The sequence below is a fragment of the Epinephelus lanceolatus genome, chromosome 5 (assembly GCF_041903045.1).
Source record: "Epinephelus lanceolatus isolate andai-2023 chromosome 5, ASM4190304v1, whole genome shotgun sequence".
Lineage (NCBI taxonomy): Eukaryota > Metazoa > Chordata > Actinopteri > Perciformes > Serranidae > Epinephelus > Epinephelus lanceolatus.
In genome coordinates, this window is record NC_135738.1 from 34622830 (window position 1) to 34649808 (window position 26979).

The window sequence follows — 26979 nt, forward strand, 5'->3', positions numbered from 1 at the left end:
AAGTCAGCTCTGTCTTTACCAGCTGCTACATCAAATTGCTCCATATACTGCTGGGGGCCTTAACCTGTAAGTATACATTATTACCTATTTGAAAATTTAGTTTATTGATACTTAATATAAATAAATTAAGTAACTAGGGTAACTAAAGCTTTAAAATAAAAGTAGTAGTGGAGTAGAAGTAGAAAATAGCATAACATGGAAATGCTCAAGTACAAGTAGAAACTGTACAGTACGTGAGTATGAATATTGAGTTGAATTCCACCTCTGAATAACAGCATTGTGTTTAGCCGGTTAAACCAGCAACCATATATCTTCAGTCAGGGCATCATGACTATAAATGTTGCTTCCTGTTTTCAGCCGGTTTTCATTGCCTTTGTTTGTGGTTAAAGGTACACTTTGCAGTTTGTCAAGTAGTTTGTCAGGCTTTTTGTCCATCAACTGTCATCGCATGTCAGACACAAAACTCGGGGCAAAATGTGCTGAAATGGGTCATTTATTCACAAAAAAATCATTGACAAAATTTGAAGTGTAAGGGCATTATTATACACACACATTCGAGACCATTACACACTCATCACTCCCCTCACACACACACACACACACACAAAGGAGAAACAACATTGCTAATCCTTTCTACAGATTGTCTGGCAGTATGGTTAGCTGGTTTATGGGCCTGTCTTCTGAGGCTGTGTCAATAATCAAACCATCTATACAAAAACAATCAATCTTACATCATCACTGAGTCCTAAACACATTTACAACACAAATTAAACACCTAGCATTATTAGAGTGTATGTACATGTCATGACACTGTGAAGCAGTACAGTGATTTTAGATTAACCAGAAAATGTGACTCATCTAAAAATCAAAAAATATTTACATTATTGTACAAAACAAACAAAAGGAAACATGAACATAAAAACATTAACTGTAGTTGTAAAATATGTAAAGCAATGGTATTGCATCTATTGATGGCTACATTTTTAATGATTAGTGATATATCAAATGCTTTGAGATGACGTACAATATATATTAGCATGTAAAATAGTGTTGAGGTAATAAGATTCTAGATGATGTTTGAGCTCGCAGTGCTTACAGCTATGATGGTCAAAGACAGACTGAAAATCTCTATAAAATAAAATAGGATGACATCACTTTGACCTGTCGACATTATTTGTAACATATGTTATGATGAAAGTGTGGATGATCATGTTGTTAAAGCCTTAAATACAGCTTTACTAGGTCTGTGCTGTTGTTCAAACCAACTCGTAAAAACATCAGCAGTGCAAGCTACTCACACCAACACAACACAACAAGGTAAATAACAAAACATGTAAGGCAAAATGTTCTTTCAAGTTTACAAAACAATCTGTAAACAGTCAGCAGACAACAACAGCAAAAACGTTTTTTTATGAGTAAGAAAGACAAGATGTTCACCGTTAAACCACAGCTCATCCTACAACAGATAGTTATGTCGATGATATTTGACACAGACGTGAAAAAATGTAGTGGGCTACAAGGCTATAATGTATAAAATGGGTGCATGCGTCATAGGTCAGTGTGGAATACAGTACTACCTTGGTATTTTTGCAACGAAGCTGTCCCACACAATTCCCACTAGCAGATCAGGCTGACATCAAGATGTGACAGTTTTGCACACGTTAATTAACAACACCTCCTGTCTCTTTCATCTCACCATTCTGACAGTTTAAAGCAGATATACTCAGCAGTGTTCATTCCTTTATCTTCCCTTTATTCCCCTTTGATCACACCAATGTCCCCTCTTCTCTTAGTGATCGTCGTCCAGTGCTCACTTCATGATCTCCTCCTTCCCTTGTCCTTCAAAGAACTATCACAGCTTCTTTTCTTTCCTCTTCCCATCCTCGCTCGCTTCAACCTCACTGACGCCCTCCTCTCTTTGGTCCACGGTGGGCATTTCGTTTGCGTTGCCATGACACTGTGACGCAGAGTGAGGCGTCACTGAGTTGTTGTTGCGGCAACGAGAGGCAGAGCGGAATGCTCCAGAGCTGGCACACATGGGTGACGGTGGTGTGTCCACGTCTCTCTCAGGTCCTGAGCTGGAGGTGGGAGACGGAGGAGGCAGGGAGGAAGAGATGGAGGGCTGGAAGAGAAGAGAGGAGATTAACCTTATATAAAAAGTACACCCTCTTCTTGTCACTGCCACATATATGTTTATTTGGTTGTTCAGGTGTATGTTCACCTGTAATGAGACACTAGACTTGCTGGTGTTCTCTTTGACTTTAGCCAGAGCTCCTTTAAGTCCAGAGGATTTCTCTGTCATCTCCAGGGCTGCTCTCAGCAGTCTGGGGGTTTCCGTCCGTACAGGGGCCGCCGGGGCCTGAGGGGGATGCTTAGCCTCCTCTTTGGGCTCAGGTTTCTTTCCCTTGGTAAGCATCTTCCTGTGATTGAGACAGTAACATGCTTCAGTAATGATTACAAATGTGCAGACAAAGCAACAAAGCTCTTGTATAAGTCCATTTTTGATCTGGTGGCCCTTGTACAATCTGTACAAGACAGAACAGAGACAAAAAGAGAGGTGGTTTCAAGATGATATTTGCTGATGTGTCATTGATTAACCTGGCTTTCTTCCGGAGCAGTTTCTTGGACTCGGGGTAGTGGACCAAGATCTCATTCAGGTCCTTCTTGTCCAGGATGAAGAGATTAGCAAACCCATGGGCGATTACATTCGCTGTGCGTCTGTTACCCCCACCTACTGCGAGCAAACTGCCAATCAGAGAAATTATGGTTGAAAAAGTCATTTTCAAAAAGTCTGACATTTTCAGTTTCAGGAAAGCAAAGTACAGTTTGAATTTTTCATGCAATATTTTTGGGATTTTGTGCAAAAGATCAGAGATGGAAGCTCAGATAGGTGAGAAATCCTGTTCCATTGTGGAAAATGTTAAGGCAATTTTTTTTAAAGAAAATGCCTACAACTCAACACCACCTGGAAAAATCTCTTCACCTGATCTCTCCAAAGACCGATCCTGCTCTTAGAGTGACAAACACTGTCTTCCCATCTGGTCCTCCAACCACCTGCACCTCCCCTGCCTTTATGATGTACATCTCCCGGCCCACTTCGCCCTGAGCAAGAAAAAAGAGAGGCAGAGACATGATGAGAGGGAGAGAGCTAGACACATGTCAAAAACTGAAAATAGCTATCACATGTAGTTTTCCTCTACAAACAAAACAGGTAAGTTTGCCGTCTACCTTTTTGCAGACATAATCCCCAGGCAGGTAGACAACAGAGCGTAGGCTTTTCAACATGTCAAAGATCATCTGTCTGTCGCAACCCTGTCAAGAGGGAGCACAAAAAAGAAAACACTGAGCTCTTGTTGATCTCTCTCTATAACTATCTGTACTGTAGGTTTTAGATTACCTATCTGCATGTATTACACTATGTATACTGTGCTGTTCTTCACATGTGTTTTTAGGAATTCCTACCTGAAAAAGAGGAACTTTGCTGACAATGGAATAGTTGACATCAATAGCAATGTCCAGACGCATTTTATCTGGCAACTGAGTCAGCAGCTCCTGCTCATCTGGAAGGCAGACAATAAGTTGTACAGTATGACTGAAATGTCCAGTGTAAGAGATACACATGAATGTGCACAGACAATGCTCTCCTTACCCAGCATGCCTTGTGATTGCCAGGTGTAGTTGTACCAGGTTTTGACACGGTTCTGCACGTCTTTGGGGATGCGATAGGAGGACATGTATTTAATAGTGCTGTCCACACATGTGCGGTAGTAGGTCTGACCCGCTGTGGCTGCACCGACCACATCACGCATCTGAGAGACAAAACGTGGTGTAAGTGTTTTTGCTGCATCAAGTACATCATAGGAAGAAAAACATACTGAAGTGTTTGATGTTAAATACACGTGGAAGGCACAGATGTCTCCGTTATATTTATATACCTGTCCAATCATGATAGAGAAGGCAAAGACTCCAACAAAGTAGTTGATGAGTTGGAAGACAATCTCGAACAGAGTGGTGGGGTCTGGCAGACCACCAATGGTGATCAGGGTCTTCACCGCAAAGTAGTAACAGCGTATGTAACTGAGGAGAGACAAAACAGGAGGCATTAGAAAGAGACGGGACAAGAAAATGGCTTTAAATGAACACGACTGGTAGGATTTTTAAAATGAATGAGATGTAAAATCAAATCACTGGGCTTCACTTCTGAATTTTCTGTTTTTATCTCAACAGTTGTGCACCACAAATCACTGTCGTAATCGTCAAAAGCAGTCATGTGTGTGTGTTTTGAGTGTGTATATGATTATCCCACCAACCTGTTGCCCTCTCCATTGTACACCCACTTAGTTGATCCCAGTCCTGTGAATGCAGAGCCCCAGTAGTACAGACAGGCATTACAGTGGAGACAGTAAAGAAGGTAGGTGGTGGTGCGGATCACCCTGCGAGACAGAGAGTGACAGAGCAACACATTTGCATAATTTGAATACCTAAAACCAGTTGTTTGTTAATGTGTGTTCAACTCAACGAAGGAGGACAAAGTGAAAAGAAGGATACAGAGGTAGAGAGAAGGGAAGTTAGTACAGTAAGATACCATCAGGCTGCAGCTGACCTGTAGATGTAGGCTTTGGTCAAGATGGCCTCTAAACGCTCATTGAACTCAAAGAAGGAGTTGATCTGAGGAGACATTGATAGACAAAAAAAAAAAAATTAAAGTTTGGTTTCAATTTTTTTTTTTTTTTAAATTTTCTGACATTTGATTTCCCCAACAGATAAATAGAGACTTGGAAATGAGCTTTTCTTTTGTACTTTATTTACTATTATATATTGTGAGTGTAACATTGTTGTGTGTTGCTCATAGACTGTATATAAAGATGAACTACATGACAGCTCTCCAAAAGTGAAGCTGAAACACCTCGATCGTCCACTGGTGGCTGGATGTAGTATTGGTCAACATGACTGACAACCATGTAAGCCAGTCAGTGGGCTTGCATTTAGTCACGATTGGTCGGGCAGGTGTATGGGTGGAAAATTTGATACTGTGGAGACTGCTACTGGCAGACTCTGGCTTTGAAAGACATTACCAGAGCAAGATGGCAGCAGCTGTATCCAGGATATTTTAGCTTAACTTCTGTACAGTGGGGGTAAGTGGAGACGTGTCGTCCATCTTTATATATAATCTACAGTGTGGCTTAGTAAATTTATGTGGAAAGATTCTTAATGTATGCAGGATGAAAAAGGACCTAAGTATCAATGAATATATGAATGTATATATAAATAAATAAGGAATGAATAAATGAATAAATACTGAAATAAACACAGGATCAAATAAATATGGAAATAAATAGATAAATGTATAAAAATAAGGAATACATAAATACTAAAATAGATACAGGAATAAATATATAATAATAATTATAATACATTTTATTTAAAAAGGTGCCTCTAAAAACACCCAAGGTCACCTTACAGAGTAAAAAAATAACATACAGAGAAACAGAAAAATAAATAAATGCGTAAGAATAAATTAATAAATACTTAGTGAAATAAATATGGAAAAAATGGTTAAATGCATAAATAAATACATTTGGATAATTAAACAGGACATAAATACATATTGTAAATGTATTTCTATATTTTTGTACGACTACATTTATTTATTTGTCTTTCTTGTCATGTCCTCATTATTCCTGTCTGTATGTTAATGAGGTAGGAGGTCCTACCCTTTTCATTTACTTTTTTATGTATGCATCTATTAATTTATTTATTTATATATTTTTTCAGGATTCATTAATTCTCTTATTTTTTGTATGTACTTAATTCAGAATTTATGTATTCCTGTATTTTATTTATACATTCATTTATTTATAAATACTTGTGTCATTTTTCATATTTCATGGTTGCCAGATTGCTAATACTGTAACATGTTGTAATGGGTAATATTGTTAAATATTCAGTAATAAACCTCACCTTCAGCAGCCTGGGTAAGCGAAGCAGAGGGTTGATGCCAATTTTGAAATAGAAGAGCTCGAGGGGAACAAGGCTGGCTACATCAAACTGAAAAACAGGAAGTTACAACCTCACTGTCTGTAGTTCTTCAGCTACTCAGTCAGTGATTAAATGTGAAGAAGAAAAGCAAATACTGTCAAAATTTAGTGACTTACTTTGAAGCGTTTGGTTTTCATGTAATTCTTTCTCATTTCTTTTTTGTCACACTGTAATAAAAACAAAAAACTGTAGATATAAACAATGATCCTGGTAGATTCAATATTATGGTTTTAAACTGACAGTTTTTACTTAAAAAAGTGATCTATGTATGTGTAAAAAAAATCATAATCTTAATACACAGTACACTAATGTCTCAAATATCAATTCATCTGGTGATAACTAAACTGATCATTTATTTTTTGTTCACTATAAAACAGTGCTTCCTTCGAGCCTGTGTCCTCTGACAAATTTCAGATTCTCACTATGAGATGGCACTCATTTACAGTAACCCAGCCTCCCACTCACCACTATGTCCCCTCCACGAACAAACTGCAGGCGCGGCTGGAAGATGGTGATGTCCAGGATGTAAATAAGGTCACACAAGTAGTCAATCAGCAGCCAGTAGTAAATGTTGTCTGGAGTCTGGTAGGGGAAGGCCCAGCGCACTGGGATGAACCATACGTTCCAGTTCCACGCCAGAGAGACCAAAAACATCCACAGCACGTACATTAAGTCTGAGAACAGAGACGAAGATGAGAGGATGAACAGAGAGGGAGAGGACAAACTGAGCGAATTAGACAATAGGCGAATGAAAGTAAGGAGAGACTGGAGTCATTCAGCACTCACTACACAAGCACCAACTACCATTATATGATGGGAATAAGAGCAAATAAGCAGGATCTAATCTGTATTATAAAGCAAAAACTTGTTTTAGTGCTAAAGGAAAAAGACTGGTGGGAGAGAAATAGACTGGCTCACAAGTCCCTGTGAATGTGAAAAACAGGGAAGCGAAAAGGTGTAAATGACAGATGATTAGGTACAGTAACAGGATAGTACAGTAGATTCACCTTTACCCAAACATTATAGCACTTAATCATTGTATCCTGGTCTCAGATGAACACTACAGGTCAAAAAATATTTCTTGAGAGTTTCCTCAGTTTCCTTCAGGATGAGCATTAAACAGCGTACAATTTAATTAATGTGTTATTTTATAAATTTGGTCAGAACTTATTCATTTCTGAGTAGTTTAGGTAAAGAAGATTCTACTGTACACTACGGCGCCATGGGTGGCAGCGGGTGGCGTATTCGGCTGGTTTCTCACTGGTGAAAGGGTCGATGCTGGCGGGGAAGCGGTAGTGCATACAAGCTCGCATCCACCGAGGAGTTTTCACCTTGCAGCAGCGGCTAGACTGCTCCTCCTCTGCCTCACTCTCCACTCCCACTCCTCCTTCTCCTCCTCCTCCTGATGGACCTGCTTGTGCCTCCTTCTCCCCTCCGTCCACTGGCTGAGCTGCAGGAGCAGGCTGAGGAGCTGGAGCCTGAGGAGGAGCTGAAGGGAGGGGAGAGGGGAAAGGGCAGAAGGTTAGAAGGACTCCTGTGAGAGATTTTAGATAGGATGCAAAGGAAAAGTTTTAACATCTCAGTCCTGATCGGAGTGCTACAATTATTACGGATACAAAGGTGTAGCTGAATAATGCAGTGTGTGCTTGCAGCAGATGATGCAGGCTTGTGTTTGCCTGTGTGTAGTGGTCTTTTAAAGGGCTTTTCCGTGTCACAAATGCATTAATGTGAACTTCTTAGGAAGCAAATGTGTTATCTCTTGGCTCAAAATACAAAACAGCACAATCCAAGTGAATCTGGACTCTTAATTGTTCAAAAAGGTTAGAGCAGCAAGAATTGTGCTAAGGATCATATCCTACTAATGTACACTTAGGCCTACACTACAGCAAACGACATTCTGACAGCAACAGACAGACCAGGCTTAGGCACAACTAATACATGTGGAAAAAGAGAAGTACTGTACTACGAACACTAAATTTAACAATCGCTAAAGTCTGTATTATAACAATGTAATGCAAATGTTTGGTCCACAGAGACCTTACTGGTTGTGCATTAGTGCACTGTGCATACTTCCCCTTTTCAACGGCAGGCTGCTGATTTTGTCCTGCATTCTTTCCAAACTTAGATCTGCACGCCTTCTCTACTGCTAAATGTGTGCTATTGTGCTATGACTGATGGCTGGAAACAGGCTTGACAAAATATTCTTAATTTAGGACTATCTAAATCAGTGATTCCCAAAATTTTTAAAGTCACACCCACCCGTTTCAGCTAGAAATGACACTGTGTAATAAAAATGTGTCTTTATGATTCATCATTTGCTCTGACATTTGCTTTTTCTAACTGCTGTGCACAAGGAAACCTCCTGTGCCAGAAACTACATTGTGGTACTGTCATTTAAGCTGTAAACTGTCAAGATCACCACTCATATCTGCGGCATAACTGCATACTAATTTTTCATTTTCAATTTGGTAAAGGCAATATATATTGCTTATTTCTTACATTTTGATGTTTACAAAAAAAAAGAAACATTTTAAAAATGCAAATGTTGCTTTGTATTTTATATGGGGAAAGGGCATTAAAAATGTACTGCAAAAAAGTGTCAGTGAACAAATCTTGAGGCACCCTTACAGGACCCACTTTGGGAAACACTGATCAAAACACTGAGGGTGAATGAGGGACACTGGTAATACATCTTTCAGGGGGAAGGTGGGAAAGAAGCTACTACAGCTACTTCTCACCTGTGAGTGTCTGTCAGTGGGCATTTCATGTTTCTGATGTAGCTTTTTGTGTTTAGGCGGCGGTCCAAGGTGTGGCGGGTACTGTATGACTTAAATGAGCAGACATTTTCTGGGCTTGACTCTTCCTGGAAATAAAATACACCATAACACACGGCTGCTACAATCTAAGTACCACCTTTGTATGTTAGGATGCAAGGTTTTGTGCTGTGTGTCCCTCGCAGCACTACAGACCAGCTCAGTACGAAAGACAAAAAGGACAGAGACTCTAACTCACAGGGGATGATGCTGTCTTCATCTGAGCTGTCAGGGTCAATGAGTTTCTCCTTCGCCTTCTCCGTTCTCTCTTTGAACATCCTGACCAGCTCCTGAAGACGCTCATTGACCACTGTACTGGTCTGACTGGCTGAAGACGCTGGTCGCTCTTTCAGTCTTGGGAAAAAATAAAATTAGATGATGCAGATTTTTTATTACTGTGATTGTCTGTATATTACTGCATGTCAGCACTTTAGTTAAAACTCCAAATTACAGTAAGTACTCACACTTTTGTCATTTACAACTGGTACAACTATACGTTTATTGTCATTTTGTGTATGTGTGTGTGTTTACAGTTCTCACATGTCATCTGAGCTGTGCAGGCTGGACTGGCTGGGCCAGGCTCTGACAGGGATGCTTCCTTCATCATCATCATCTTCACTTTGAGATGGAAGCCTCCTACTGTTTAAGTACACAGCAACATCGTTGGTTCAACTTTGACAGTGCTGCCTTCATTAGATTATTGTTTCCTTTACTCAAACTAAAATCCACCTTGATGTGGCTTCACTGTACATCATGTTAAGCAGTGTTTGTGATGTTGAATAGACACAGAATCGAATTAGTCACAATTTTCTGCCTATAAAACGGAAAAATGTCAAAAGAAAAACAATAAAAATGCAACACGTTTTTGCTCCCATTATTAAAATAAAAGAAACTTCTGCTATGCACACAACAGGCTTAGAGCTCTCAAATTTTGCTCACAAATTTGTTAAAATCCATGTTAGTGAGCACTTAACCAATATAATCCATCCACCTGACAGGTAAGGCATACTGTATCTAGATGCTGACTAAACAACATGATTACCACACAGGTGTACCTTGGGATGGTCACAATAAAAGGCCATTCTCAAATGTGCAGCTTGATCACACAACACAATGCCACAGATGTCGCAACTTTTAAGGGAGCATGCCACTGGCATGCTGACAGCAGGAATTTCCACCAGAGCTGTTGCCTGTGAACTGAATGTTCATTTCACTGCCATAAATCATCTCCAATTTCTGAGAATTTGGGAGTACTTCTGTCTAGGGAGTCAGCCTAGGACCTCCACATCTCTCTGACAGATTGTGCAGGAATTCTTTGGTTGCACAAACAGGCTGTTGCATCAGCTGTCAGGTGGCTGGTCTCAGACAGTCTAGGAGGTGAAGATGCTGGATGTGGAGGTCCTGGGATGGTGTGGGTACATGTGGTCTGCAGTTGTGAGGCCTTTTGGATGTTCTGCCAAATTCATGGAAACAACACCGGAGACAGTTTATGGCAATGAAATGAACATTTAGTTAATTGGCAACAGATCTGGTGAACATTCCTGCAGTCAGCATGACAATGGCATGCTCCCTCAAAACTTGTGACATCTATGTCATTGTGCTGTGTGATCAAACTACATGTTAGAGCGGCCTTTTGTGAGCTCATCCCAAAGCACACCTGTGTCGTAATCTTCATATGCAACAACTACCAGGTGGATGGATTATGTTGGCAAAAGTTTTTTTTAGTTTTTGTTCAGTGTATGATTGGGAGGAATGCAAATTAATGAGCACTACAAATGAAATGATTTATTGAGCGAATAAGCAAAGACTAGGCAAATCAAACGGGAAAATGCAATAAATTAATGAGAGGTGATGGATAAAACATCAACTGGGCAGCACAATAACCTTCACCATGAATAACGAGACAGATGGTTACTAGATGAGGCGATGCAGTATTTAACAAGGGTTGCTTTCTTACATCTTTGTCCAGACAGTCCTACGATTCCTTCCACTACTGTCATCGATGGTGAGAACAGGGTTTGAAGCAAGTGTGTATGTTCAAGAGAGAGGGACGGGGAGAGAGGAGGTTTGTGTGTGGTGTGTGTGCCAGGGAAAGCACGACATTAATCCAAGGAACACATTAAAGAAAATCACCTACAGGCAAGTGACACAGTGATGATGCAAGTGCAAGATTGTGATGCATGCATTTATTGACTTTTGCTACGTTATGACAACATCCATACAGTAGCCAAAAGCACAAAAACCCGTGAAAGCCATGCAACATTGAACAGAACATCACAACACAGAACACTCAAATCCACATTAATACACATAAAAAAACTGTGTTCTGCATAACCACTATGTGCTGGTTTGCTTGTTTGGCCCTTAGTGTTGTTTATGTGCAGCAAAGATTTTGTAACCTTGGGACTAAACTGATTTTTTTTTTTTTTTTTTTTTTTTTTTAGATTTTCCTAAGGAGCACATGTGTTTTCTGCAGGACACTTGAATACAGACAAACCACTGTGATGCTTCTACCAACTGTGAGTGTACAGAGGACAGCAGAGGGCAGTAGATCCATATCAAACAGCACTAAACAAAGGGAAAACGTGGAGAGTTTCACTCCAATATGATACATGTAATGATTCATTAAAACCATGAATGATTATAAAACATAATTCTGTGACTTTAATTATTTGTATTTTATCAGCAAATGTTTTATAACTTACAATCTTCAAAATTGTGTGTGTGTTTGCCAGCTACTAACATTTAACTTGATCTCATTTTGGATGAAAACACTCCACCTGCCAGCAGAGAAGCTTGCACCTTTACCAAATATCACATCCTAGTGATGTTACTTTGCAATTCTCTCTTGAATGCATATAAGCTATGTATATGTTTCACTGGAGATTGTTGGAAGAGAATAACAAGCACTACAACTCAAAATATCCATGCAGTTTTCTTACTCTTTATCTCCTTTACTGTAGGTGAAAGCATGAGGGGGGGGGAAAGATTAAAGGTTTTTAACACCTACAGTCAGCCTCACATAATCTTTTATAATAAGACATGAATTATCCATCGCTGGTGTTTCCTTATAATACATCATAAACCACTTGGTTAAATGTTAGATGTGAAGAAAAAGTAAAACTAAGATGTGTTGCTGTCCTAATAGCAGGTTATATAAACTACTGATAGTAGTGTATCTCACCTTTGACGACCTCCAGAGGGGGTCACAGGGACAGTGAGGGTTGTAAGTTTGGGATCCTGGGGGGTGAGGATTTGGGGGATTTTGCTCTGTTCCTCCCCTCCTCCTCCTCCTCCTCCTCCTCCTGCTCCTCCTTTACTTCCTCTCTCATGGTCTGAGTCAACATCCTCTACATTGACAGCTGGATGGAGGCTGAGGCTAGAGCTCTCTGGAGAGGTCGAAAGGTACAAAAATGTTTGATTAATGAAGAGCATTGCAAAACTGTGAATGGGCTTGCAGTGAGGATAAAAGGACTGCAGTGCAGAACTGCCAGGTGCAAAGCAGGTCAGTGTAAGGGGGAAGCAGATTTACCAGGACCTACAGTACATCGGGCTAATGCAAGACGATCCACCTGTGAACTAGGGCATGTATAAGAGTTCCCTGATAGCTGACTCATTTGGCAATCCATTCACTCTGGCTAATCAGGCTCAGGATGCACTGGTACAATTCTGTCTTCTTCATTAAACACAAAAAGTGTCAGCAGTCAGTATGCCGCTTTCTCTTGTAAATTGTGTACAGTTTGTTTCAGACTTTATCAAAGCTATATGGAAATGGAGGGCAGCCATAGTATGACATTTTAACTTAAGGAATAGTTTGAGAATGTTGGCATGTTTACCTCTTTTTCTTAGCTTTTATCTTGTCCAACAAATTAACTGTGGTGCTTTAATAACATCCTACCTGAGCTTATTTGAGAAACGACAGACTGAGATAACACACAAAACTCCACCACCACAACACAACGCTTCTACTTTTCTTTCGTCTCTGATTATTTTTCAAAAGATTTAAGGGGCCATCAGCTACTTTATACTGATGCCACATACTGAGCTCAGGTATTCACAAGGACTCTCACAATGGTACAAAGTTAACCCTCCACTGCTGCAGATTCACCTGCGGGTCTTATTGCTGGAATGTCTGAGTCGTCTTCAATGAAGAACGCTGGGTTAGAGAGACCTGACAGCTGGCGGGACAGTGAGTTGAGCTGTTTTGATGGAGGGCTGACAATTGGCGGCAGGCGTGGGTAGGATGGCACATTGGGCAATTCGAGGGTGCTACCGTTGGGGGAGGATGGAGACGGGGAGCGGGACCGGAGCTGAGGTGGAGGGAGAGGAGAATGTCGGACGAGCCGGTTCAGCTCGACATCTTGCTGATTCTTGTCTTGCTTCTGTTTTTGCTGCTGCTGTTGTTTCTTAGGCATCTTGAGGCATAAGGCTGTTGAGGCGGTTCTGGACGTTGAGGAAGTACTGCTGCGTTCGGCTGGGGAACTGGGAGAGCTTCTGCGGGATGTTTGAAAAGCTCTGGGAGAGACTGGACAGACTGGGACTGACTGAACCCTCAGAGTTTTTGGGCAAAAGTTCAGTCAGAGTCTGGGCGATATTTCGTGGGACCTGCGTGAGTCGGATCTGGGAGAGCTCCTGGCGCAACTCAGGGGGTAAAGAGGGTAGAGAGGGCAGGTACTTGGTCACATCAGAGAGCTGGGTGGGTAGCTTAGGCATGGAGGGTATTTTGGGAGTGGAGATGCCGTTCTCCTTGAAGAACGCGTTGATGTTGCCAAGGCACTCAGAGGTGTGGGGAATGCGCATCAGGCAGCTCTTAAATGCATCACAGCTGACTGGAGCTATAGAGGAGAGGAGACAGGTGCATAAGCAGATATACAGTCAGGTAGAACATAAGCAAGGTGGGACATGGGCTCAGTAGTCAGTCAAACAGCAATGTCGTCAGTCAGACTTCATCTAGACGAGAAGATGGATAATGATCTTGGCAGACAGTCACCATGTGACATGTACACAAACAGTAATTAAATTGAGCAGTCGTAGTTATCTGGATGTCGACAAGTATGTCACACAACAGCCAGTTAAGCAGCTTGTGAGTTCACAACACAGGCAGCTGGTCAGAGATACAGAAATGAAACTGCTAATTAGGGCAGTAATATAACCGCTCTAACCCCAGTCACATATAGAACAGATAAACAAACGTATGAAAATAGAAGAGCACATACCACCACATTCATCTCCAGTAGCTTCCTCCTCCTACAAAAACACAAAGCATATGAATGAATGACATCAATCACACATCTGTTCGTGATAACTGATGAAGCAGAATTCGGGGCCCAGAATTGGGCCTGGTGGGTCCTGACCTCGTCTTCAACTTTTAGACTACTTTTGCTCTTGTCCAAAATAAGTATCTTTAAAACCAAATACTTAGTAGTCAAGGAATCACTGGAGACATGTAGAAGCGAGTGCAACTAAGTTTAATGTGTTCGCAGGCAACAACACATACAACTCAATGAGTCAAGCTCTGGAGCAGGACTGAAGTTTTGCTGTCTGTGTGCTCTCTTTTATGCTCTTCTCTTTAATCCTTCCCACATAAGCCCGAACATAATGGTGTCATACATGCACATCAAATCCTATCAGATCCTAGGTACTTCCCACTTCCTTGAACATCAGATCCTATCAGATCCTGCATCCAATACAATACACCAATGAGTGTGTGTGTGTGTGTGTGTGTGTGTGTGTGTGTGTGTGTGTGTGCGCATCGTCCTTGAACATCAGATCCTGCCAGATCCTGCATCCAATACAATACACCAATGAGTGTGTGTGTGTGTGTGTGTGTGCACATTATGTGGATACATGAAACAATAAACCATGGTGTGACTGGTTATGATCAAGCGGAGTATACTGCCTGGACGTGTATTTTTAAAGGTCAACTGATACTAAAGCATTAGACTAACAGGTACATTACACTACATAACAAACATTAACAAACAAACATATGCATGATTTAAATATTTTGCTAATTATTTATTTCTGAATTCTCATGAATTCTCATTCTCTATTTATTTCTCATGAATTTTCCCTCATGAATTGATGCAGGAAAGGCACAAATTGGTGAAGGGAAATTCACCAAAACCAAAAACAAAATGACCAGACCAGCCTTTAATATGTCTGATTTCTCATTAGAACTGTAATGAAAATTCTGCTTTGAGTTCTTCTGATTCAAAGTTGTTTTTGAAGTAAGACATATAAGAAAAGGATAGGGAAGGAAAGGAAACAAAGACAGGGCGAGTTGGGAGAAATAAAAAATGCTATAAAAATATAAAAGTAATTTATACATGACAATGATATTCCTAAATAAGTTCAGGCCATGCAGGAAGTTAGATTAATTAAATCGTGGGTATTACAGTCACATAAGTCACAAGTTGAAATATTGATAACTGTGCATATTCAACCGACTGACATTACCTTTTCACCAGCTTTTTCAGCTTTGGTGCTTTGACCGTCTTCCTGTGCTTTCTGCGGTTGCTGAGTCACAGGCTCAGCTTCTGAGTTGGCTTCCTCGGTCTTTGCCGCTGGTTCTGCTTCTGTTTCTGATTCAGGCTCCTGCTCGGCCTCAGGCTCGGGCTCCTGCTCGGGCTCGGCCTCAGGCTCCGGCTCAGAGGTCTTAACTGGTTCAGGACTTGGAGGTGGCGAGGGGGAGGTCCGCTGTGGCTCTGCTTCCTCCTTTGGCTCTAGATTTTTTTTAAATTATAGATTTCACGATATTCACATATTAGAATACACAACAATGTTGATGATGCAGATATCATTAATATACATTCGTGTATAACATCTATTTACTTTGATTGTGTGACTCTTTTCAACAACAATCTTATCTGCAATCTTGTTCAAGTGAACAATGCTCTAAATCCAAAAGAAATAAAAAAGACTGCGACAGTGTGCAATGGTGGGCGTCTGCTCTCTGTCCTAATCTCTACCTGGTTCTGTGGTGATAGGTTCCTCAGTCTCCTCAGCAGCGCTCTGTTCTTTTCTGCAGAACAAGACAGGGAACAAAACAATTCATGTATAAGGCTGTCCGGCATTGAGGGACCCCACACTGAGCCTACTCAGTTGGGTCAGTGCAACTCGGTCCATTAAATGACGGTTGCTTATATGAAGAGTACCGCAGTTGGGATAAAAATGTTGGTATTTCTAGCGAAAAGCTACGCTATAATTTATACACTTCAAGCTATTTTGGAAAGTAAACATTTACAAACACAGACAGTCATTTTCCAAAGTAATGAGACATGACTAATTAGAGTCTATTTGCTTGGACTCATCCAACCTTGTTTGCACCCTCTGAAAATATCTGACTGTATTTGGACAGGTTGAAAACACATTTAAGTGGTTTGAGTGTAAACACGAAAACTGGATGTGGGTCACTTTATACAGATGATAATGGCTATGCAATAAGAACATAACATGAAAATTATTCATATCAGATTTTCTTTATTTTTAGCACTACGTTTTTGCACTATGGAGCACACATGTATGTTTCCACACATTTAGATAGCGTGTGACATGTTGAATTATTAATGCCTCAGCCATAGATGTGGTAACAATGACTCATTATTTTAAAGCACTTATGATGATTAGGCTATATGATGGTTCTTTATTCTTTACTGAAGTGCCAACGAAAGACATTGAAACACAAAACCCAGGTTACAGACTGTCATACTTTTCACTTAATACTGACAAATGTAGAAGCATTAACTTTACTCAGTGTTAGCTAGTTGTTAGCATAAAACGGCTAACTTGTTGACTACCTGTTGCTAACAGACACGCTTATAACGCGATTTATCTGTTTACATCCAGACAGTAACAAAGTAAGGGTTAAATTTGAGGTCAAACGCATTCATTTCATATATTAGTCCACTGCGTAATAAGGATGTTACCAGAAGCTACTCACTTTCTCTGTCAATGTTCACGTGCATTAATCGTTAATAGTCCCGACAGAAAATGCCCACGAGCATCCAGTCACGACAAGTAACACGAGCTCGGCTGCAGGCTCGTTTAAACCAGATCAGGAGATTTTAGAAATTTTAGAAAAACAACCGTGAAAATGTTCCATAACATCTCCGTCCATCATTTTCCCTGCGTCTCCAGACGTGAAACAGCAGCAGCAGCAGCAGCAGGTGCGCGCTGTTACCGGGGAAACCGTTGAGAGGGGAGGGCGCGTGTGGGGGGTAGGAGGTCGGGTGTTGCCAGGGGAAGCTGTGGTTGCTATGGAATGGTGAGTGTGATGCTGAGGCAGCGCGCGGCGAAGATCACATAACGAGAACCCACGGGATTTAGGACCTGACAGCCAAATGAAACCACTATGCTGGATCAGCATGAGACTGGGAACTGAATTCATATGACTGGCAGTGGAACTGGGCATACTGGGGTCTACAGTGGTGGAAAGTGACCATAACTGTACATAAGTACCTTAATATAATATACAGGTATTGGTACTTCCACTTAGAGCTTCTTACATTTCTCAATGTCATGCTACTTTACAGCCTATTCTATTCCACAACATTTCAGAGTATTGTACTTTTTACTTCACCACTGTAATCTGATTGAGTTAAATCTGATTACTTTGCATGTTCAGATTTAACAAAGAAAACACCATCTTGTTACAGACAGGCGCATCATAGTGTGGGCAAAAGTGGGACTGATTACCCAGGGCCCCAGTGGGAGGGAGGACCTCAAAAAGCCTGGAATGAAAAGTTTGTCTGCATTTTTTATGTGGCAGTAATTAGTGCCACAGCTAAATTAAAACTGGCGGAATAATCTGTTGAAAGGCTGAACTTTGTATAAAAAAAAAAGAAATATCTGAAGCTATGAGGCCGCTCTCACCCTTTTAAAGCGCAAAATGGTTTAGTCCGCCCCTGCACTAAGATTCCTCTCTAAAAAGTCATGCTGTTCAAATATCAATCTACGCTGCTATGTCTTTACTTGTTTTTTTTTTTTTTTGAAAAAACAAGAGTGACATGGACCCAGAGAAAAAGGCCGGGGAGTATGGGGGGATGCACAAGGCCCAGAATCTGGTGCTACACCCCTGTCTTCCAACATTGAATTTCTGCTATATCTTCATCCGGTCAACAGGCTGCTGAAGACACTGACAAGAGGTGGAAATTTCCTCAGTATAGTGTGTGAGTTTAGCGCTCTGTTTCTAAAATACCATTGATATAAACACCCTTATAAGTGCAATCTAATAGGCACAACATAAGAGCAGTATGACATAATCGAAGTTAAAGACTACATAAGTTTAAGGTTCTATAAGGACTACAGCTTCCATGTTTGCATTCTTACCCTGTGACATTATTTTGGTCCACTTCGCTCTCCTCTTCCTGTGGCACTGGCAGCCTGGTCGCAGTGAACAGTAAGTGTCACAACATGTCACAAGGATGCTCCCATTGCCAAAATGCACAAATACAGAAATACAAACACTAATTGAGCACAAGTTCTTACTCGATTTCAGGCTCCTCATCCAGGAGTTCTTGACTCCCCAGTGAGAGTTTGATGGACTGTCCCTCACTGGCCATCTGTCTAATGGCCATCTCAGCTGTCTGCCTTGCCACCTCTTCAGCCATACGGGCCATCTCCATGCGCTCCTGCAGCAGACTAAAGAGTGACGGGAAACACTGATGTGATCGTGCTGTGTGGTAAATGGTAGTAGTAGTATATGGTAGAAGAAATTTTGGATATGACACGAATTGTCTTTCTTATTGCAGGAAATTTAGATTCCACATCAGACTTAACACCAAACCAGGTTCATTTAGCCTTAGCACGGTTTCTATCACTGTGTGGAGCTGTAGGTCTTCATCTACATAACAAAGGGGCATTTACATCTGACTGCAGCTCTGACCACCTCCAGTCTTCTGTTCTCTCTGTCCTCTCTTACCGTTCCTCCATGGTAGCCAAAGCCACACCTTCCGCCTCCTTCTTGATGTTTTCAATGAATGGCGTCCAGCGGCCCGTCTGAGTCTCAGCATCTTCTAGACTTTTTGTCCCACTCTGTGACGGCTCTGGCTCTGGGCTGGCACATGTCTGAGTTTCCATTGCATTGGACTGCGCCTGCTGCGTCAGTTCCTGCTTTTGGCTAACTGTTGGTGATGGTGGGGTCAGTGATGTGGATGGTGCTACAGCTTTGGACTGCAGTTGTTTCTGCTGGCTTTCGTTGTCTGAGTCCACGTCTTCTAGTACCATGTCAGGTTTGAGTTTGAATGAAGCTATGAGAGGGTGACAGGCATGTGTAAGACTTGTGTGTGAGGAGACATGTGGTTGAGAGTGGACATGTTGGTGATGGAGTTGGTTTTGGGTTTGGATACATGAAAACAGTGTACACACAATACAAGTTGGATTTGATCTTACGTCAGAATGATGTATACGTATACATACTATACGGGGTTTCGGGCAGGACTATTTACACTACAGGTATACAGGTTTACTCAAGTGTCTACACGCTCTATCACCTGTGCATGAATGTATGGACATAATGGAAGATGTTATTAATAAGACCACCACATAAATAATTCCACTGAATCTTTATTACTCCCGTAATATCCTTACATTACAGCATGTAACTGCAGCATGTACTCTACCACTGTCTTTGTATAACAGTCAACATATTTTCAATAAGAGCGAGTATGGTTCTTTGAAATCAAGTCAAACCTTCTGAAACAATATAACATCACTTCCCCAGGCCACAGTTCACAGTTCAAGGCCAGAGTAATCTATCAAGTGGATCGAAATAGACCTACGCTTACATTTGTGTTGTGCAACTTCAATTAAACCTGTGGAAATGAAATGTATCAGGACCAAAACTGAACTCAATAATTACCAGATTCTTGTGGAGTGAAATAACCGGTTGTTACAATTTCCTCTAAATATAAAGTATAAATACAGATATAGTTTGAACTTTGTCCACAAATAACACAATCATAAATGAACATAGCTGCCATTTAATTATTATTTCCAGATTTTGTGAATTGTGAAAGGAAGATTGGACATCTCAAGCTGAAATTCTTCTAAACAGAAATGCTTTTGCATTTAAATTAATGAACAGCATATCGTGATTTTTATCACCTATTGCTCTTTTCCTGGATATGAAAATGGCATCATGAATATAAAGTGTGCATTGCCATAAGTTAAAGCACGGTAAGGAAACATCAAAATGTCCAATCTGCAATCTTTTGTGAATGAAACCTACAGTTGTTTCAGATAAATGGCATTTACTAAATGTTTCTGTGTGAAACACACGATGTGCAAAATTCACATTACAAACACAGAAGACAAAAACTCATCTAAGTAGCTATAGAATATACAGTACATATTTTAGTTATGTCTTAGTGCATACACTTTAAGAATACATTCATATAAAACTGTATTGAGTACAGTAAGGTGAGTTGAATATATCTTTATATTCTTGTAGTATTTTACAGCTGCCTAGTTTCTGTACTGAGCTGCATGCTGCACAGCACCTGTAGCTCGCCCAACAGTACAATATGTCTATTGGTATCTGTCTGTCTGTCTGTCTGTCTGTGTGTGTGGGAATCAGAGCGTCCCCCAGTTGTCTCCTCCTGCTGTTTAAGGGGCTCGCAGCGCCTTCCCCCCTGAAACAGATGGAGAAGAGGCACTGAGTTAGGCTCCGACCGTCCGACCAAAACACCTCTTCAAAAACTATGGGGGGAAAAACAAGAGGGTGCTTCAACAGAAAACATATTTACGATACTTTCCAAATATTACACAGATCCCCAGGAGTTACTCAAAGGGAGAAATGAGTGGTGTATTTCACCAGTGAAATAATGACTTTGAAATAATAAAAAGCACCCCATGTTATTAAAGAGATGTTTTCTGCTAGCTGTAGGCATCAGTCTCCAGTGACTAAAGAAACACTATGTGATATAGATCCACTTGATTGAACTGTGAATTGTGGCATTGGGGAACAGTGATACTGGCAACAACATGGCAAGCAAATGGTTTTCTATGATTACAGGAAAGTATAATTAAGTGAATAAAACTTAAACCCACCTTTCTGTAGAACTTGAGCTGCATTCTGAGGGAAAAAAACATTGCATTGGAAAAAAGAAATTGTACAAGTTGAATTGCTATCAGATCTAGAAATAATAGAGTGACAATACATGGCAGAAAAGAAAGGTGGTAAAAAAAAGGTTGATGAGGTGAAAGACAAGAAGACAAGAAGGAAGAAAGACAGATTTATTTATTTTCTAAAGTCACCTCAGTTTCATCTTTAGGTGGAACAACAGGCTGAGGCAGCTTCAGACCCAGACCTGACACGAACCAGCCAACCACACTGTCGGGAGATAAACACATTAACAGTTAGTATAAGTGTTGTTAGACACTTTACACACACATTATACATTTTACTGTTTGCATTGAAGTGTAATTTTAGCTTTTATATTGTCTTGTAGAAAGAGAGGGATTTAGAAAGTTCAGTGGTAGACTGAACCGTACCCAGAGGCCTTGCTGTCAGTATCCAGTGAGATTCCACTGAGAGATTCAGGTGGTGGAGAAAAAACTAGAGACGAAGGACGACATGAAGTTCAGTGGACAATACACATACCCAGTGGTGTGCACTGGGAGAAATGTACTTTATTGTGTATGTGTGTTAGAGAGAGAGAAAGATTGTGTAGGTACTTTTATCCAGGGAGGAGCGGTTGGACTTGTTTGATGGTTCTATAGGTACGGCACCAGGGGGCAGTATCACTGGCTGAGGGACCATCTGCTTTATCCAATTCACCATGCTGTAGCAGACAAAGAGAATTGTCAGCTCCTCACATGTTTATAGCTCTTAAAACTGTGTGTGTGTGTGTGTGTGTGTGTGTGTGTGTGTCCTTGATATAGTTTGGAAATGTCAGATGCTGTTGGTGGGTAAAAGTTCAGCTTCACTCGCCGTGAATGTGTAGTAAGAGGTGGTTTACACTCACTTGGGAGGAAACTGAGTGGCTGGCTCTACCTCCTCCTCATCCTCTGACAAGATTTCCACCACAGGGATGTGTGGGAGGGGATCAAAATCTGGACAGACAGCAGAGATCAGCTCAGCGGATAGGATTAATGATATTTGATCATTAATTCACTTTTTTTTAAAAAGGAAAAACTTGTAGACAAATAATCAAGAGACATACCTGGCATTGTTGCTACTTCATAGACCTAGGAAAAAAGGGATAAAAATAGTCAAACCGATTTTCTGACATTATTCTTAAAGCACATTAGGGTTTTTTTTTTATTATGAATAAATAAAAATTAAGATAATGATCAGTGTGAGTGCCACAGAGGTTAATGGTGGTCTGTTATCTGATTGTACAGACAGAATAAGCCACGTGTATCTCCCCATACAAGCCCCTGGGGTGGGCTACAAATGGTGCTCAGTAGAGCAATAAACCTTATGTACCACATGGGCCCCTTTTATGTCCGTACCCACAGCGCAGCACGTGGACTAAAAGCTCTGCCATGGAGTTGAAATCCATTATTTTTCTACCGGATTTATCTTTAATTTAAATATTTCAATATATACCTTTTGGCTCCATGACATAAAAATGTCTGGATCATGTGTTTCCTGCAGAAATCACAGAATATTACAAACATTTTATCTAATTTGTTGTGAGGAGTCGTCTGGATGTTTATCACTGCAGCAGTGAGACCTCCAGGTAAGAAGGTTGTCACATGAACAGACCTGTTTTAAGGCAGTGAAGTTAATGAAGAGGGGTTTAATCTGGCTAAACCCCCTGTAGATTCCTTTATAAGCCTAATCCTTACACATGATTAGTCTCATAAGCCTGTGGGACAGTATTAAGTTGTTTGAGTCAAGTGTTGCTCAGTTCAAAGACGTAGATTTCCTTGATGTTGGTTGGCTGAATTACTTATTAGAGTTGTTGCTCCTCAATGTTTCGACATCATAGGAATATTTTAAGGCACTAATTCTGTACCAGTATTGATGTAGTTAAGATGTTGTTGTGTTGTCACCTCAGTGTGTTCTTCCTCGTCGTTAGTCTCTTTGTACTTCTCGTCAGGCTGAGGCAACACCTTGGTCAGACCCTGAGCGACCCAGCCCATCACTTTAGACCTGGGAGGGAATATTAATTGAATTAACCTTTGAACAATGTATTTAGCAATAAAAATTAACTCTGATCTGATCATACTGCACCTTTCTCCATCTTCTCCTGGCTGGTGGATGGTAAAGAAAGAAACAGAGAAGTGAGAGGGCACATGCCAAAATAGACTTTTGTGTCATGTGCAGACAACTGAATAAATGTTGCTGTATCCCACATTAGGTGAGTCTGTGTGCTCCATATTGTAGTTTTATCAAAACATGATCACCTTTGCGTAAGGTGTCTACTTCACTTTGAAGTAGAAGTGTTTAAGAAGGACATGTCGGGCTGACATCTGGCATTTGATAAAAGCCAAATATTGGCCATTTTGTCCCATCAGTTTTTCAGTCTGACCCTTAACTAACAAACATAGATTAAGTTCTCATAAAACAATAAGTAGAAAACCTGATGTCAATCTGAGTGGGCTATCTATACGTAAACATCTACATACTCACCCTGGAATCAGAGCCGAGTCGAGGGGAGCCAGAAGGTTGAGGCAGGGCGCTGACGAACCCATTAGACAGCCAGCCTAAAACTCCAGTTTGGGCCTGGCTGTGGAGGAGGTGCTAAGATGTCAGTATATTTACACACACACACACACACACACCCTCACACTTGACATATAGATTAACTAGCAGACAGAGAGGTCTACCTGTCCTCTGAATTCTCGTCTGTGTTTTTCTGTGAACTCTTCCCTGTGGGTTGAGCAGAGGTCTTAGCAGCGTCATCTGTCCCAGGAGCTTCAGGGAGTTGGGGGACCACTTTCACCACCCAGTTAAACATCCTGTTGAACACACACAGACACACAGAGTCAGCCCCTCAAAAGCCCTTCATCAAACATTAACGATAATGCTGCTGATAATGATAATTCATAATAACTCTTTAATAATGCCTTTATTAAAGCAGCCACTTAATCTGTCAAACAGAGAGCCCTTCACCGGAGCTAATGAGGTCTGATGATGATGAAGGACGTTCACCTGCCTCTTCTTTGCTTTTATGCTGGGGAACATTTTCGGCCCATTCTGAAATTTCTCTCTCTAAAGTCTTGACCATTTTTTTCACATGAATCATAAAGCTGTCTTTAGTTTCTCATCAGAAACGTTTACAATGTTATGTGGTGCCTGGAATAAGAATCAGAAGATATTTGGTTATACATTAGTCAGGGAAAAATTGGGATCTTATATAAATGAAAATATGAGTTTGAAAGGTGCAGTGTAGACTGGCCTTTCCAATCTGCAAATTAACCCAGAGAAGAGACAGAGATCAAGAACCTGAATCAAAATTCAGACGGGACTAAAAGGTGAAGAGGCAGAGGTTAACACAGGGAGTAAGTGCACCATAAGCTGCTTTACTAACAGGCTCCACGGGTGACAGAGGGTTAAATTAGGCGGAGAGGGTGAAATCAGTCACAAATTTACATGAGGAGGAAAACTGAACTGGCCCAGCGCAATGATTCAAGATGGAGATTGACAGAGCCAGAAGGAGTGCCACTTGTCTGACTTAATCTCAAATTGTGTGCATTATCCACTGTGACAGTTTATCACCCTGTAGAGATAATCCACTTCAGCAACGGGGAAAAGAGCCACTGAACCTGCAAGATGTCCTGCTAACTGACCAAAGCAGACAGGTCAAGGGCAACCAGGATGGCTGTCGAAGAAATGTTTCATTTATCATTACCACAGACTTCCCCAGGGCATCGAGTGAGGTCTACAACACACACCTACTGTATGTTCTGAGCGAAGAGGATATTTAAGAGAAGCTTCAAATAATTTGGTGCCCTGCAATCCATGCTTCTGTCTGCCCATCATACACCTTATTTCATATACAACTAATTTAGAACGCAAACCAGAAATGTCACAGTGTCTTCTCTCTAATGATACACCACTTTATTCTTGCATCTACACTAGATTTTTTACATGCCTGTTGGAGCTATATGTGCACTCAAGATATGACATTGCTCCAGCATAAAGGAAAAAGTGATGGCCTTAAAGAAGTTACACAGCTCTCAGAGTTCCAACATTTTCTAGCCGTGGGTTTGGTTATCTGTGATGAATCTGTTCACAGGAAATCCACATGCAAGGCTTCTTTACAGAGCTGTTTGACCTGTTTTGATCCCAGTGTGTGATTCCTGACACACTGTCCCAATCAGCAAAGATCAGAGGGGCCTCTTTCCTGGGCTGATCTCTAATTCGTAGCATTGGATTAAAAAGTGTGGCTTGGTCCCCAAACTAAGCCTTCCTTATTGCTTAAAGGCCTGGATCAACTTCTGACATACGTCCTCATCACATGAGATCATTCACAGTCATCGAAAGAGCATAAATCAGAGGAGGGCACCTTGATGATATAATTCTTTGTCTACTGATTGTGTTTGTAATTTGGTCTTCACATAAGTCAGAGTCAGAGTCAGAGAAGAATAAGACCTGGCTGTACAGTTTTACAAAAGCAAGTCAGAAGCTATAAGTAAACACATCACATCAACATTTCTGCTCATATAAACACTCTATCTCTGCAGCACCCACTGTCTCTTAATCAACACAAAGATCATTACAATGCGTGCCTCAAATCAGCACTCAAGTATTCATTTTACCACTCAAGTAATCTGTGTTAAATCATGTATTTTCCTACCTCTGTACAGAATAGCAAAGGCTCGTTTTTCTTACCTGTGTGTCTACAGGTGGTTCTGCATGCCGGTGGTGTAGAGATCCAGCACAGCCAGCACAGGTCTGCTGGGATTTCCACAGTGGCTGCCTGGGACTAACGGGATTACCCAGCACCACCTGAAGGTCAGGGCACAATCCTAGACCGTGAGCCATCACAGATTAACGGCAGAGAAACGTATCGCCAGGACCTCATCCCTGTAACCTATAAACTGTTATCACCCCACCACCAGGAAGACAGCAACAAGCGACAAGTGGTGACTACCACTTCACATAACCCCAGACTGCAGGGATTTGAAATAGAAAGTGCAACTCTTCCCTCCAGTTACAGACTGCAACCATTCAGACATACTGCAAGGAGCAAGACAAATATTTGTAGCATTGCTATTTGAATCATAAATTTTATATTCAATGTGTTACATTCCGCTTCACTGCCAAAGAAAGGAGCTATTTGTGATGTATACTGTCTCAAACACAAGATAATTTGTTTTACTATATGCACAATGCACTTGTTGGATATGTGGCAGCTAGAATCCCCCACACCTTGTCATCTCTGTTCCCTCTTATCTCCCATCCCATCCTAATTATAGTTTTATCCCCAAGTGACGCAGGGGCACTTGCAGACAGGCCAGCAATGAGCTATAAACCTTTTGACTAAATAACAGTCAGGAGGAGACAGGGGGAGGTAAAGCTTATTAGTTAGTCTCAGGTCAGGGCTCTGGTGATGTACTTCTGGCTTGGATCTACAACTGTATGAAGACCATACCTTTATCAGAAATGGCTATAAAAAGCTTTTCTTCTACTTGTGTGTAATGCAGCCATCCACATCTCAAGTATGGCCTTAGAAGCTTAACAGCAGAGGTGGAAACAAAGTTGGTCTATTGTAGCTCTCTGAACCATCTCAGGTGGAAAGTAATTAAGTAGTTGCAATTACGTACGTAGCCACTGTAGGCTAAATACAATTTTGAGGTACTTCACTTGAGTAGCCTAGTTCAGTTTCCAGCTACTGTAAATTTCTACTTTATTATAATGTTACTACATATTTAGAGGGAAGTACTGTACTTTATAAACTATACTGAACTAGTTAGCGTTTCTTTTATATAATGTTAGATAGTTACTTTTCAAACTTCACAAAAACAAGGCTAACGTCAACGTATGACTAAGAATTTATCAGCCATGGCTAGCATGGCTATAGCGGTAGCGGTTTGAGCTAAATGCTAATGCTAACATGACGGTGCTAACATGCTAATGTTCGTGTTAGCATCCCAGTCTATGGTTAGCATGCTAATATTTGCTAATTAGCGTTATCACCAAACACAAGGTAAAGCAAAAGGCTGCTCA

The 26979-nt window shown here is 40.9% G+C and overlaps 1 protein-coding gene across 1 annotated transcript; it reads right to left on the reverse strand.

Moving 5' to 3' along the window:
• Positions 1-477: 477 nt before the first annotated feature.
• On the reverse strand, positions 478-25728 carry LOC117262597 (uncharacterized). Its single transcript, XM_033635613.2, is given in 38 exon segments — positions 478-2122; positions 2222-2420; positions 2599-2745; positions 2984-3102; positions 3229-3312; positions 3463-3560; positions 3650-3809; positions 3936-4077; positions 4311-4433; positions 4604-4668; positions 5962-6048; positions 6156-6206; positions 6505-6713; positions 7301-7528; positions 9052-9206; positions 9393-9491; positions 10810-10845; positions 11795-11809; positions 12037-12241; positions 12961-13261; positions 13263-13687; positions 14069-14099; positions 15312-15577; positions 15824-15876; positions 18183-18236; positions 18342-18494; positions 18775-19102; positions 20904-20928; positions 21111-21186; positions 21348-21411; positions 21531-21637; positions 21821-21908; positions 22019-22043; positions 22857-22956; positions 23038-23057; positions 23437-23533; positions 23634-23765; positions 25642-25728. Coding segments are annotated over 37 exon segments (4836 nt in total). The 5' UTR covers position 23765; positions 25642-25728; the 3' UTR covers positions 478-1852.
• Between the last annotated feature and the right edge of the window lie 1251 nt (positions 25729-26979).